Source organism: Heliangelus exortis, unplaced genomic scaffold (assembly GCF_036169615.1).
Source record: "Heliangelus exortis unplaced genomic scaffold, bHelExo1.hap1 Scaffold_291, whole genome shotgun sequence".
In the NCBI taxonomy this organism is placed as follows: domain Eukaryota; kingdom Metazoa; phylum Chordata; class Aves; order Apodiformes; family Trochilidae; genus Heliangelus; species Heliangelus exortis.
In genome coordinates this window covers 1-15,218 of record NW_027285968.1, presented here as the reverse complement: position 1 = coordinate 15,218, position 15,218 = coordinate 1, and the positions used below count along the sequence as shown (strand labels likewise).

General features: G+C 51.2%; 1 protein-coding gene across 1 annotated transcript; it reads right to left on the bottom strand.

The window, feature by feature from the left end:
• Nucleotides 1-2,908: 2,908 nt before the first annotated feature.
• LOC139790886 (hydroperoxide isomerase ALOXE3-like) lies at nt 2,909-12,116 on the bottom strand (the record flags this gene model as incomplete). Its single annotated transcript, XM_071732682.1, has 6 exons — nt 2,909-3,113; nt 5,786-5,956; nt 7,802-7,951; nt 8,794-8,938; nt 10,313-10,482; nt 11,953-12,116. Coding segments are annotated over 6 exons (980 nt in total), but the record flags the coding sequence as incomplete, so codon positions are not given.
• Nucleotides 12,117-15,218: the final 3,102 nt, after the last annotated feature.

The following is a 15,218-nucleotide window of genomic DNA, read 5'->3' as shown; positions in this document are numbered from 1 at the left end:
CCATTCCAGTTCATTCCAGTTGCACCACTGGGTCTGTTCCCCATCCCAGTTCACCCCAGTAATGTCCCAGTTCCCTTCCAGTTCCCCCCAGTCCCATCCCAGTTCCTCCCAGTTGCGCCATTGGGTCTGTTCCCCATCCCAGTTCCCCCCAGTTCCCTCCAGTTCCCCCCATAATGTCCCAGTTCCCCCCAGTCCCATCCCAGTTCATCCCAGTTGCACCACTGGGTCTGTTCCCACCCCAGTTCACCCCAGTTCCCTCCCAGTCCAGCCCAGTTACATTCCAGTTCACCCCAGTGCCATTCCAGTCTCTCCCAGTTGCAACACTGGTGCTGAGTTGCATTCCAGTTCATACCGGTAGCCTCCCAGTTCACCCCAGTCTCATCCCAGTCCCTCCCAGTTGCGACACTGGTGCTGACCTGCATTCCAGTTCTCCCCCAGTAACCTCCCAGTTCACCCCTGTAACGTCCCAATTCCACCTCAGCTCGTTACCAACTCATCCCAGTTCACCCCAGTTCATCCCAGTTGCAACACTGGGGCAGGGCCCCACCCCAGTTCCCTCCCAGTAACCTCCCAGTTGCGACACTGGTGCTGAGCTGCATTCCAGTTCACCCCCAGTAACCTCCCAGTTCATCCCAGTTCCATCTCAGCTTGTTACCAACTCACCCCAGTTCACCCCAGTTGCACCACTGGGTCTGTTCCCCATCCCAGTTCCCCCCACTAACGTCCCAGTTCCATCCCAGTCCCTCCCAGTTGTGACACTGATGCTGAGCTGCATTCCAGTTCACCCCCAGTTCCCCCAGTTCCATCTCAGCTCGTTGTCAACTCAGTTCATCCCAGTTCACCCCAGTTCGTCCCAGTTGCACCACTGGGTCTGTTCCCCATCCCAGTTCCGCCCCGTAACATCCCAGTTCCCCCAGTCCCATCCCAGTTCATCCCAGTCACACCACTGGGTCTGTTCCCCATCCCAGTTCTCTCCCAGTACAGCCCAGTTACATTCCAGTTCACCCCAGTGCCATTCCAGTCTCTCCCAGTTGCAACACTGGTGCTGAGTTGCATTCCAGTTCATACCAGTAGCCTCCCAGTTCTGTCCCATCCCAGTCCCTCACAGTTGCAACACGGGGTCTGTTCCCCATCCCACTTCACCCCAGTAACGTCCCAGTTCATCCCAGTTCCACCTCAGCTTGTTACCAACTCATCCCAATTCACCCCAGTTCCATCCCAGTTCCACCCCAGTCCCCCCCAGTTCATCCCAGTCCACACCACTCACAGCCCTTACACCTTTATTGACACCGCGAAGCTCCCAGTACAAACCAGTTCCATACTGGTCACGCCCCTCCCCCTCCCCCAAGCCCTCCCCAAAGGGGACCAAAGTTTGCGTAGGCCCAAAATGGCGCCCGGGCCTTTGGGTGCCCCCAAACCCCAACTTTTTCATCCCAAAACCCCCACCCAGACCCCCACCCACCCCCCCAATCCCAAAAACACCAAAAAAACCCCAAAAAACCCAAAGCCCCCCAAAAACTTCCCCACCCCCCTCTGCTCTACCCAACACTCCTGTAGGCCTCAAAATGGTGCTGAGGCCTCTGGGTGCCCCAAACCCCCAACTTTTTCACCCCAAAGATCCCCACCCTGACCCCCACCCAACTCCCACCCCCCCAACCCCCAAACCCCCCCAAAAACCCCAAAACTCCCCCCCCAAATTTTCCCCCCTATGTTGCACCCAACACCCGTGTAGGCCTCAAAATGGCTCCAAGGCCTTTGGATGCCCCCAAAACCCCAACTTTTTTTTCCCCAAAATCCCCACCCTGACCCCCACCCAACTCCCACCCCCCCCAACCCCCAAAACCCCCCAAAAACCCCAAAACTCCCCCCCAAAATTTTCCCCCCTGTGTTGCAACCAACGGCCATGTAGGCCTCAAAATGGCGCTGAGGCCTTTGGGTGCCTTCAAAATGGCACCCGGGCCTTTGGGTGCCCCCAAACCTGAACCTTTTCACCCCAAATCCCCACCCAGACCCCCACCCACCCAAAAACCCCCCAGAACCCCACCCAAATTTCCCCCCCTACGTTGCACCCAACACCCGTGTAGGCCTCAAAATGGCGCTGAGGCCTTTGGGTGCCCCCAAACCCCAACTTTTTCACCCCGAAACCCCCACCCAACCCCCAAACCCCCCCAACCCCCAAACCCCCCCAAAAACCCCAAAACTCCCCCCCAAAATTTTCCCCCCTATGTTGCAACCGACGGCCATGTAGGCCTCAAAATGGCGCTGAGGCCTTTGGGCGCCTTCAAAATGGCACCCGGGCCTTTGGGTGCCCCCAAACCTGAACCTTTTCACCCCAAATCCCCACCCAGACCCCCACCCACCTAAAAACCCCCCAAAAAACCCCCCAAATTTCCCCCCCTACGTTGCACCCAACACCCGTGTAGGCCTCAAAATGTCACCTAGGCCTTTGAGCACCCCCAAACCCCAACTTTTTCACCCAAAACCCCCACCCAGACCCCCACCCACCCCCCCAATCCCAAAAACACCAAAAAACCCCAAAAAAACCCAAAGCCCCCCCAAAAACTTCCCCCCCCCCTGCTCTACCCAACACTCCTGTAGGCCTCAAAATGGCTCCAAGGCCTTTGGATGCCCCCAAACCCCAACTTTTTTTCCCCAAAATCCCCACCCTGACCCCCACCCAACCCCCAACCCCCAAACCCCCAACCCCCAAACCCCCCCAACCCCCAAAAACCCCCCCAACCCCCAAAAACCCCCCCAAAAACCCCAAAACTCCCCCCCCAAAATTTTCCCCCCATGTAGGCCTCAAAATGGCGCTGAGGCCTTTGAGCACCCCCAAAACCCAACTTTTTTGCCCCAAATCTTCCCCCCCGGGGTCGGGGGGGTGGGGGTGAGGGTTTTGGGGTCCCCCAAAGGTCCCCCCCGTTGTCCCCCCCTCAAATGGCGACGCTGTTCTCGATGTTGCGGGGGTCGAGGTAGGGGTAGGGGAGGGCGAGGCCTTGGTTGCGGCGCTGGATGCTGCGGGAAATGGCGGCCAAGCGGCGGCGGAAGCGGCGGATGAGGGCCCGGGGGGCCTCCTCGGTGAAATGGTTCTCGGGGTAACAGCCCAGAGCACGCTGGGAAAAAATGGCGGGGGGGAAGGGGTCAGGGACCCCCCCCCGGAAAGGCCCCTTCTGGGGGGCACCGAAAGGCCTCGATGGGGGGGAACTGGGGGGAACTGGGATGGAACCGGGATGAATTGGGGTGGACTGGGATAGAGGTGGGATGAACTGGGGTGGACTGGGATGGAACTGGGGGGAACTGGGATGAATTGGGGTGGACTGGGGTGGAACTGGGGGGAACTGGGATGGAACTGGGATGAATTGGGGTGGACTGGGGGGAACTGGGATGAACTGGGGTGGACTGGGATGGAACTGGGGGGAACTGGGATGAATTGGGGTGGACTGGGGTGGAACTGGGGGGAACTGGGATGGAACTGGGATGAATTGGGGTGGACTGGGGGGAACTGGGATGGAACTGGGATGAACTGGGGTGGACTGGGATGAATTGGGATGGACTGGGATGGAACTCGGGGGTAACTGGGGTTGACTGGGATGGAACTGGGGGGAACTGTGATGAGTTGGTAACAAGTTGAGGTGGAACTGGGATGAACTGGGACGTTACTGGGAGGGAACTGGGATGGGGAACAGACCCAGTGTTGCAACTGGGAGGGACGCCCGAAGGCCCGGGCGCCATTTTGAGGCCTACATGGACATCGGGTGAAATTTGGGGGGGGGAAACTGAGGGGAGGCCTCAAGGTGGGGGTTGGGTGGGGGTCAGGGTGGGGGTTTTGGGTGAAAAGTTTTGGTTTTGGAAGCACCCAAAGGCTTGGGCTCCATTTTGAAAGCACCCAAAGACCCGGGAGCCATTTTGAGGCCTACACGGATGTTGGGTTGAATTTGGGGGGGGAACTAAGGGGGGGTCTTGGGGTTCTTTTGGGTTTTGGGGTTTTTAGGGGGTCTGGGAGTTGGGTGGGGGTCTGGGTGGGGGTTTTGGGGTGAAAAGTTTTAGGTCTGGGGGCACCCAAAGGCCCGGGGCGCCATTTTGAGGCCTACGCGGGCACCGGGTTGAATTTGGGGGGAATTGAGGGGAGGCCTCGGGGTGGGGGTTGGGTGGGGGTCAGGGTGGGGGTTTTGGGGTGAAAAGTTTTGGTTTTGGTAGCACCCAAAGGCTTGGGCGCCATTTTGAAAGCACCCAAAGACCCGGGAGCCATTTTGAGGCCTACACGGATGTTGGGTTGAATTTGGGGGGGAAACTAAGGGGGGGTCTTGGGGTTCTTTTGGGTTTTGGGGTTTTTTGGGGGTCTGGAAGTTGGGTGGGGGTCTGGGTGGGGGTTTTGGGGTGAAAAGTTTTAGGTTTGGGGGCACCCAAAGGCCTGGGCTCATTTTGTGGCCTACGCGGCTGTTGGGTAGAGCAGAGGGGGGGAAATTGAGGGGGGATCTTGGGGTTTTGGGGTTTTTTTTTTGATTTTGGGTGTTTTAGGGGGTCTGGAAGTTGGGTGGGGGTCTGGGTGGGGGTTTTGGGGTGAAAATTTTGGGGGTTTGGGGGCACCCGAAGGCTTGGGCGCCATTTTGAAAGCATCCAAAGACCCGGGAGCCATTTTGAGGCCTACACGGATGTTGGGTTGAATTTGAGGAAGAAACTAAGGGGGGGGTCTTGGGGTTCTTTTGGGTTTTGGGGTTTTTTGGGGGTCTGGAAGTTGGGTGGGGTCTGGGTGGGGGTTTTGGGGTGAAAAGTTTTAGGTTTGGGGGCACCCAAAGGCCTGGGCTCATTTTGTGGCCTACGCGGCTGTTGGGTAGAGCAGAGGGGGGGAAATGGAGGGGGGATCTTGGGGTTTTGGGGTTTTTTTGGGGGGTTTGGGTGTTTTAGGGGGTCTGGGAGTTGGGGGGGGGTCTGGGTGGGGGTTTTGGGGTGAAAATTTTGGGGGTTTGGGGGCACCCAAAGGCCCGGGCGCCATTTTGAGGCCTACGCGGGCACCGGGTTGAATTTGGGGGGGAATTGAGGGGAGGCCTCAGGGTGGGGGTTGGGTGGGGGTTGGGTGGGGGTTTTGGGGTGAAAAGTTTTGGTTTTGGTAGCACCCAAAGGCTTGGGCGCCATTTTGAAAGCACCCAAAGACCTGGGAGCCATTTTGAGGCCTACACGGATGTTGGGTTGAATTTGGGGGGGAAACTAAGGGGGGGTCTTGGGGTTCTTTTGGGTTTTGGGGTTTTTTGGGGGTCTGGAAGTTGGGTGGGGGTCTGGGTGGGGGTTTTGGGGTGAAAATTTTGGGGTTTGGGGGCACCCGAAGGCCCGGGCGCCATTTTGAGGCCTACGCGGGCACCGGGTTGAATTTGGGGGGAATTGAGGGGAGGCCTCGGGGTGGGGGTTGGGTGGGGGTCAGGGTGGGGGTTTTGGGGTGAAAAGTTTTGGTTTTGGTAGCACCCAAAGGCTTGGGCGCCATTTTGAAAGCACCCAAAGACCCGGGAGCCATTTTGAGGCCTACACGGATGTTGGGTTGAATCTGGGGGGGAATCTAAGGGGGGGTCTTGGGGTTCTTTTGGGTTTTGGGGCTTTTTGGGGGTCTGGAAGTTGGGTGGGGGTCTGGGTGGGGGTTTTGGGGTGAAAATTTTGGGGTTTGGGGGCACCCAAAGGCCCGTGCGCCATTTGAGGCCTACGCGGGCACCGGGTTGAATTTGGGGGGAATTGAGGGGAGGCCTCGGGGTGGGGGTTGGGTGGGGGTTGGGTGGGGGTTGGGTGGGGGTCCCCTCACCATGTCGAAGGGTTCGTTGCGGAGCACCCAGAGGACCCCCAGGGTGATGGCGGAAGTGTTCATGGCGGGAAGGGCCCGGAGGAAATCTTCCTCCCCCAGGGGCTCCTTGGTCTCGGGCGGGGGCTCCCTCATGGCCGCCGGCATGTTGGGGATGAAGGCACCCAACTCAAACTGGGGGGGAGGGGAAAGGGCACCCATGGGTGGGGGGTGAGCACCCAAAAAAACCCCCAAAAAATCAAAAAAAAGAGAAAAGAATGAAAAAAAAGACCCGAAAAAGGAGGTTTTTAGCTCAAAACGAAGGGAAGCAACACACCCGTAGCACCCATGGGTGCCCCAGCATCCAGAGCACCCGTAGAGCACCCACAGCACCCAAAAAAAAACCAACAAAAAAAAAAGCCCCACAAAAAAACCTGAAAATAAATAAATAAAAAGACCAAATAAAGGAGTTTTTCAGCCCAAAATGAAGGGAAGGGAGGGTCCCCCAGCACCCATAGAGGACACATAGAGCACCCATAGGTGGGGGGTGAACACCCAAAAAAAAAAAAACCCCAAACCTAAAAACCGAAAAAACAAAAAGAAACAAAAAAACCCAACAAAAAAGAAAAAGACCCAAAAAAAGAGGTTTTCAGCCCAAAATGAAAGGAAAGGAGGAGAAACAACACACCCGTAGCACCCATGGGTGCCCCAGCAGCCGTGGCACCCACAGAGCACCCAAAGAGCACTTAAAAAAAGGAAAAAAAAAACCAAAAACCCAAACCTCCCCAAAAAACCCAAAAGAGTCAAAAAATGAAAAAAAAAAAGACCCCAAAAAAAATGTTTTTCAGCCCAAAACGAAGGGAAGGGACCCACAGCACCCAAAGAGCACCCAGAGAGCACCCACAGAGCACCCAGAGCACTTAAAAAAAGGAAAAAAAAAAAAAAAAAAGCCCAAACGTCCCCAAAAAATCCAAAATAGTCAAAAAATGAAAAAAAAAAAGACCCAAAAAAATTTTTTTTCAGCCCAAAACGAAGGGAAGGGACCCACAGCACCCAAAGAGCACCCAGAGAGCACCCAGAGCACTTAAAAAAAGGAAAAAAAACCAAAATAACCCAAACCTCCCAAAAAACCAAAAGAGTCAAAAAATGAAAAAAAAAAGACCCCAAAAAAAATTTTTTTCAGCCCAAAACGAAGGGAAGGGACCCACAGCACCCAAAGAGCACCCAGAGAGCACCCAGAGCACTTAAAAAAAGGAAAAAAAAACCAAAATAACCCAAACCTCCCCAAAAAAACCCGAAAGAGTCAAAAATGAAAAAAAAAAGACCCAAAAAAATTTTTTTTCAGCCCAAAACGAAGGGAAGGGACCCACAGCACCCACAGAGCACCCAAAGAGCACCCACAAAGCACTTAAAAAAAGGAAAAAAAAAAAAAAAAAAATAACCCAAACCTCCCCAAAAAACCCAAGAGTCAAAAAATGAAAAAAAAGACCCCAAAAAAATTTTTTTCAGCCCAAAACGAAGGGAAGGGACCCACAGCACCCAAAGAGCACCCAGAGAGCACCCACAGAGCACCCAGAGCACTGAAAAAAAGGAAAAAAAAACCAAAAAAACCCAAACCTCCCCAAAAAAAAACCAAAAGAGTCAAAAAATGAAAAAAAAAGACCCCAAAAATAATTTTTTTCAGCCCAAAACGAAGGGAAGGGACCCGCAGCACCCACAGAGCACCCAGAGAGCACTCAAAGAGCACCCAGAGAGCACTTAAAAAAAGGAAAAAAAAAAAAAAAAATAACCCAAACCTCCCCAAAAAACCCAAAAGAGTCAAAAAATGAAAAAAAAAAAAGACCCCAAAAAAAATTTTTTTCAGCCCAAAACGAAGGGAAGGGACCCACAGCACCCAAAGAGCACCCAAAGAGCACCCGTAGCACCCAAAAAAAAAGGAAAAAAACCCCAAAATAACCCCAAAAATTAAAAAAAAAAGTCCAAAAAAAGAAAAGACCCAAAAAAGGTGTTTTTTAACCAAAAGGAAGGGTCCCCCCCCACCTGGCCGCTGTTGGTGGCCGCGTGCAGGGCGGAGCAGCTGTAGATCACCATGGTAACAAAGATGGCGGCTTCCGGAAGTGAGGTCAGGGAGCTGGGGGACGCCTGGGAGGGGTCAAAGGTCACGGGGGGGTCAAAGGGCAGAGGTCGGGGAGGGGGGGAGGGGCAACCAAAGGGGTCAAATGAAGGTCATGGGGTCAGGGAGAGGTCAGGGAGGGGTCATGGGGTCAAAGCGGGGTCATCAAGGGTCAAAGAAAGGTCAAGGAGGGGTCATGGGGGTCAAAGCGGGGTCATTGGGGTCATGAAGGGGTCACGGAGAGGTCAGGGAGGGGTCGTGGAGGTCAAAAGGGGGGCAGAGAGGTCATGGAGGGGTCAAAGAAAGGTCAGGGAGGGGTCAAATGGGGTCAAGGAGGGGTCATGGGGTCAAATGAAGGGTTTGGGGTCAAGAAAAGGTCAAGGTTTGGTCAAGGGGTCAAATAGAGGTCAAGGAAAGGTCAGGGGAGGGGTCATGGGGTCAAATAGAGGTCAAATCAAGGTCATGGGGTGAAATAAGGGGGGGTTGGGGTAAAATGAGGGGTTTTTGGGAAAAATAAAGGTCAAAGCGGGGTCATGGGGTCAGGGAGGGGTCATCGGGGTCAAAGCGGGGTCAGGGGGTCAGGGAGGGGTCATCGGGGTCAAGGTGGGGTCATGGGGGTCACAGAGAGGTCAAATAAGGGGGTTTGGGGTAAATTAAAGGGTTTTGGGCCAAGTAAAGGGGTTTTGGGGGAAAATAAAGGTCAAAGAGGGGTCATGGGGTCACGAGGGGGTCAAGGGGTCACGGAGAGGTCAAAGGGGTCAAAGGAAAGGTCACGGAGAGGTCAAATAGAGGTCATGGAGAGGTCAAGGTGGGGCCATAGGGGTGAAATACGGGGGTTTTGGGGTGAAATAAAGGGTTTTGGGGTAAAATACGAGGGGTTTGGGGTCAAAGGGGGGTCGCGGGGTCACGCGGGGGGTCACGTGGGGGTCACGTGGGGGTCACCTGATCGGCGTCTTCCCAGAAATCCCTTCCTGAAGATCTCCCCCACCCAGGCCTGGAGCTCGGGGTCCCCCCGCACCGCGGAGTCCCCGGGGTAATAGAGGCCCAGGACCCCCCGGACGTAGCTGGGGGCAAAGGTCAAAGGTCAAAGGGTGAAAAAGGACCCAAAAAAACCCCCACCCAACCCCCCCCTGGGTTTGGGGAGAATTTGGGAAAATTTGGGGAAAATTTGGGGAAAATTCGGGGAAAATCTGGGGACGTTTGAAAAAAATTTGAAAAAATTTGGGGACATTTGAAAAAAATTTGAAGAAATTTGGGGCCATTTTGGGGACAAATTCGGGCCCAGTTGAAAAAATTTGAAAAAATTTGGGGACATTTGAAAAAAATTTGAAGAAATTTGGGGAGGTTTGGAAAAAAATTGAAATTTGGGGCCGTTTTGGGGACAAATTCGGGCCCAGTTGAAAAAATTTGAAAAAATTTGGGGACATTCGAAAAAAATTTGAAAAAATTTGGGGAGGTTTGGAAAAAAATTGAAGAAATTTGGGGCCATTTTTGGGACATTTAAAAAAATCTGAAAAAATTTAAAAAACTATGGGGACATTTTTGGAAAATTTGGGGATTTCGGGGAAAATTTGGGGCCATTTTGGGGAGAATTTGAAAAAAATTGGGGACATTTTGAGGACAATTTGGGACATTTGAAAAAAATTGGGGACATTTGGGAAAAAATCTGAAAAAATTGGGGGAGGTTTGAAAAAAAATTGAAGAAATTCGGGGACATTTTTGGGACATTTGAAAAAATTTGAAAAAATTTGGGGATGTCTGAAAAAAATTGGGGACATTTTGGGACAATTTGGGGAGATTTTGGGACACTTGAAAAAATTTGGGGACGTTTGAAAAAAATTGAAGAAATTTGGGGACGTTTTGGGGACAAATTGGGGACATTTGGTGAAACTTGGGGCCCTTTGGGGAGATTTGGGGACATTTTGGGGATGTTTAGGGACAATTTGAGGGCCTTTTGGGTCGTTTAGGGACAACTGGGGACACTTTGGGTCGATTTGGGGACAATCTGGGGATATTTGGGGCCCCTTAGTGACAATTGGTGACCCCTGGGGACAATTTGGGGACATTTAAGGACATTTTGGGGACATTTAGGGTCAATTTGGGGACATTTAGGGACATTTGGGGACAATTTCAGGACATCTTGGGATATTTAGGGACAATTTGGGGACATTTGGGGACAATTTGAGGGCCTTTTGGGGTCATTTAGGGACAACTGGGGACACTTTGGGTCGATTTGGGGACATTTAGTGTCAACTTGGGGACATTTTGGGGACATTTGGGGTCATTTGCTGAAACTTTGGGCCCATCTGGGGACATTTGGGGCCCCTTGGGCCCAACCTGGGGCCACTTTGGGGCCATCTGGGGACATTTGGGGACACCTGGGGCCCCTTGGGGACAACTCGGGGCCCCTTGGGGACAGTTGGGGACATCGGGGCCACCTGTGGATGGCCCTCCAGATGCGGAGGGCGTCGCGGGCGTAGTGGTAGCCGGGGGTCCGGGTGACGCCGCGGCGCCGGAGGTCGCGGGGGACGACGAGGGAGGAGTAGGAGAGGGACCTCAGGCCCCGGGCCACCAACTGCAGGAGGCCCCGACGGCCCAGGGCCACGGCCTGGGGGGGACACGGGGACAAAAAGGGTCACCTCCCCCATCCTGGGGACGAGGGGGAGGGGAAAAACGGCAAGAAACGGCGAGAAAAGGTAAGGAAATGGCACCAAAACCCAAGGGAAGCCAAGAAAATGGCACCAAACACCACCAAAACCCAACAAAACTCAAGGAAACACAAGAAAATGTCACCAAAAGCCAACGAAACCCAAGAAATTGTCACCAAATGCCACCAAGAGCCAAGAAAATGTCCCCAAGTGGCACCAAAACCCAACAAAACTCAAGGAAACCCAAGAAAATGTCACCAAAAGCCGCCAAAAGTCAAGAAAACTCAAGAAAACCCAAAAAAAACCCAAGAAATTGTCACCAGATGCCACCAAAACCCAAGAAAACCCAAGAAAATGTCCCCAAAACCCAACAAAACCAAACAAGACCAAAGAAAATGTCCCCAAATGCCACCAAGACCCGAGAAAACTCAAGAAAACCCAAGAAAACCCCCAAAATTGTCCCCAAATGCCACCCAGATGCCACCAAAACCCAACAAAACCCAAGAAAACCCAAGAAAATGTCCCCAAAATCCAACAAAATGTCCCCAACTGCCCCCAAAACCCAAGAAATTGTCCCCAAATGCCCCCCAGATGCCACCAAAGCCCAAAGAAACCCCCAAAATTGTCCCCAAACCCCCCCCAAACTCTCCCAAACTCCCCAATTCCCACCAGGTCACCCCAAAATTCCCCCAAATTCAGCCAAGTTCAGCAAAAAATCACTAAAATTCCTCAAAATTCACGAAAATTCCTCAAAATTCATTAAAATTCATCAAAATTCACGAAAATTCCTCAAAATTCACGAAAATTCATCAAAATTCACGAAAATTCCTCAAAATTCACGAAAATTCCTCAAAATTCACGAAAATTCCTCAAAATTCACGAAAATTCATCAAAATTCATTAAAATTCCTCAAAATTCACTAAAATTCATCAAAATTCACGAAAATTCCTTAAAATTCACGAAAATTCATCAAAATTCACTAAAATTCCTCAAAATTCACGAAAATTCCTCAAAATTCATTAAAATTCATCAAAATTCACTAAAATTCCTCAAAATTCACGAAAATTCCTCAAAATTCACTAAAATTCATCAAAATTCACGAAAATTCCTCAAAATTCACGAAAATTCCTCAAAATTCACGAAAATTCATCAAAATTCACGAAAATTCCTCAAAATTCACGAAAATTCCTCAAAATTCACTAAAATTCACTAAAATTCACCCAAAATTCCCCCAAATCCTTCCCAACCCCCCCCCAACCCCTTCAAGATCCACCAGAAGTGCCTCAACTCCCCCAAATCCTCCCCAAAATCCCCCAAATCCTCCCCAAAATCCCCGAAATTCACCCCAAATCACCGAAATTCCCGAAAATTCACCCAAATGCCCCAAAATCACCCCAAATCACCCCAAAATCCCCCCCCCCAGCACCAACCGAGTCAAAGACCCCCCCGGGGTTGAGCAGGAACTTCCGGGCCAATGTCGCGATATGAACGGTGAATCGCATGTGGGGGATGAGGAGCTGGAGGGGGGGGAGGGGAAAAAAGGGGGAAAAAGGGGTCAAAAATTCCAAAAAGGGGAAGGGGGGAGGGGTGGGGACTCGAATTTTCCCAAAAAAAACCTAAATTTTCCCCCCAAAACCCCGAATTTTCCCAAAAAAAATCCCAAATTTTCCCCCAAAATTCAAAATTTTCCCCCCAAAATCCCGATTTTTTTCCCCCAAAAATCCCGATTTTTTTCCCCCCAAATCCCAAATTTTCCCCAAATCATCCCAAATTTTCATTAAAAAAAAAAATCCCCCGTATTTCCCAGTTTTCCCCCCAAAATCACAAATTTCCCCCCAAATTTCCCGGTTTCCCCCCCAAAATTTCAAATTTTTTCCCCCAAAATCCCAATTTTCCCCCCAAAATTGCAAATTTCCCCACAAAATGTCCTGATTTTACCCCAAAATCCCAATTTCCCCCCAAAATCCCTATTTTCCCCCTAAATCCCCATTTTCCCCCCTCAAAATCCCAAATTTTCACCAAAAAATCCCCTATTTTCCCACCCCAAAAATCCCAAATTTTCCCCTTCAAAATCCCAGATTTCCCCCCAAACCTCCAATTTCCCCCCAAACCCCAAAATTTTCCTAAAAATCCCCAATATTCCCCCAAAACCTCCATTTTCCCCCTCAAAATCCCAAATGTGCCCCAAAAATTCCCAATTTCTCCCCAAACCCCCATTTTCCCCCCAAAAAACCCCAAATTTTCCCCCAAATCCCCAATTTTCCCCCAAATTCCCGTTTTCCCCCCAAAACCCTAAATTTAAAAAAAAAAATCCCCATTTTCCCACCCAAACCTGAAAATTTTCCCCCAAAATCCCCATTTCCCCCCCAAATCCCCGACTTTCCCACCCCAAAAATCCCAAATTTTCCAGAGAAATCCCAGATTTTCCCCCAAACCTCCAATTTTTCCCCCCAAATCCCCAATTTCCCCCCCAAAATCCCAAAATTTTCCCCCCAAATTCCAAATTTTCCCCAAAATCCCCAATTCCCCCTCAAAATCCCAAATTTCCCAAAAAATTCCCATTTTTTCCCCCAAATCCCCAATTTCCCCCCCAAAATCCCAAAATTTCCCCCCAAACCCCAAATTTTCCCCCAAAATTCAAAATTTTCCCCCCAAAATCCCGATTTTTTCCCCCCAAAAATCCCGATTTTTTTTCCCCCCAAATCCCAAATTTTCCCCAAATCATCCCAAATTTTCATTAAAAAAAAAAATCCCCCCGTATTTCCCAGTTTTCCCCCCAAAATCACAAATTTCCCCCCAAATTTCCCGGTTTCCCCCCCAAAATTTCAATTTTTTTCCCCCAAAATCCCAATTTTCCCCCCAAAATTGCAAATTTCCCCACAAAATTTCCCAATTTTACCCCAAAATCCCAATTTCCCCCCCCAAATCCCTATTTTCCCCCTAAATCCCAAATTTTCCCCTTCAAAATCCCAGATTTTTCCCCAAACCTCCGATTTTCCCCCCAAATCCCAAATTTTCCCCCAAATCCCCATTTTCCCCCCTCAAAATCCCAAATTTTCACCAAAAAATCCCCTATTTTCCCACCCCAAAAATCCCAATTTTTCCAAAGGAATCCAGATTTTCCCCCAAACCTCCAATTTCCCCCCAAAATCCCCATTTTTCCCCCCAAACCCAAAAATTTTCCCCAAAATCCCCAATATTCCCCCAATCCCCAACTTTCCCACCCCAAAAATCCCAAATTTTCCAGAGAAATCCCAGATTTCCCCCCAAACCTCCAATTTTTCCCCAAATCCCCAATTTCCCCCCCAAAATCCCAAAATTTTCCCCCCAAATTCCAAATTTTCCCCAAAATCCCCAATTCCCCCTCAAAATCCCAAATTTCCCCAAAATTCCCATTTTTTCCCACAAATCCCCAATTTCCCCCCAAAATCCCATAATTTTCCCCCCAAACCCCAAATTTTTCCCCAAAATCCCCAATTCCCCTCAAAATCCCAAATTTCCCCAAAAATTCCCATTTTTTCCCCCAAATCCCCAATTTCCCCCCCAAAATCCCAAAATTTTCCCCCCAAACCCCAAATTTTCCCCCAAATCCCCAATTCCCCCTCAAAATCCCAAATTTCCCCCAAAATTCCCATTTTTTCCCCCAAATCCCCAATTTCCCCCCCAAATCCCCAATTTCCCCCCCAAAATCCCAAAATTTTCCCCCCAAACCCCAAATTTTTCCCCAAAATCCCCAATTCCCCCTCAAAACCCCAAATTTCCCCCAAAATTCCCATTTTTCCCCCCAAATCCCCAATTTCCCCCCAAAATCCCAAAATTTTCCCTCCAAAATCCCAAAATTTTCCCCCCAAATCCCCAAATTTTCCCCCAAATCCCCAATTCCCCCTCAAAATCCCAAATTTCCCCCAAAATTCCCATTTTTTCCCCCAAATCCCCAATTTCCCCCCCAAAATCCCAAAATTTTCCCCCCAAACCCCAAATTTTCCCCAAAATCCCCAATTCCCCCTCAAAATCCCAAATTTCCCCCAAAATTCCCATTTTTCCCCCCAAATCCCCAATTTCCTCCCCAAAATCCCAACATTTTCCCTCCAAAATCCCAAATTTTTCCCCCAAATCCCCAAATTTTCCCCAAAACCCCCAATTCCCCCTCAAAATCCCAAATTTCCCCAAAAATTCCCATTTTTTCCCCTCAAGTTCCCAATTTCCCCCCCCCTTGGCTGCTCAGGCCTGGAGGGGGGGGGGGGGGGGGCCAATTCGGGGCCTCCTGGGGCCACCCCGAAACCTCCAACCCGGGTGTCCAGGGGGGTCTTTGGGTGCCCCCCACCCATGGGTGCCCCCCCCCAATAGGAATCTCGCGTGGGTGACCCACAGGGACCGAGACCCCCACCCAAATTCCTCCCTCCGGGCTTTCCACACCCCCCCCCCCTGCTTTCCAGAGGAGTTTTGGGGTGCCCCCCGCCCCCAAACCGGGGTGTCCAGGGGGGTCTTTGGGTGCCCCCCACCCATGGGTGCCCCCCCCTAAACGGATTTTTGTGTGGGTGACCCACAGGGGCCGAGACCCCCACCCAATTCCCTCACTGTGGTGTCATCTCACACCCCCCACCCCACCTTCCGGGGTTTTTTTGGGGTGCCCCTGCCCCCAGACCGGGGTGTCCAGGGGGGTCTTTGGGTGCCCCCCACCCATGGGTGCCCCCCA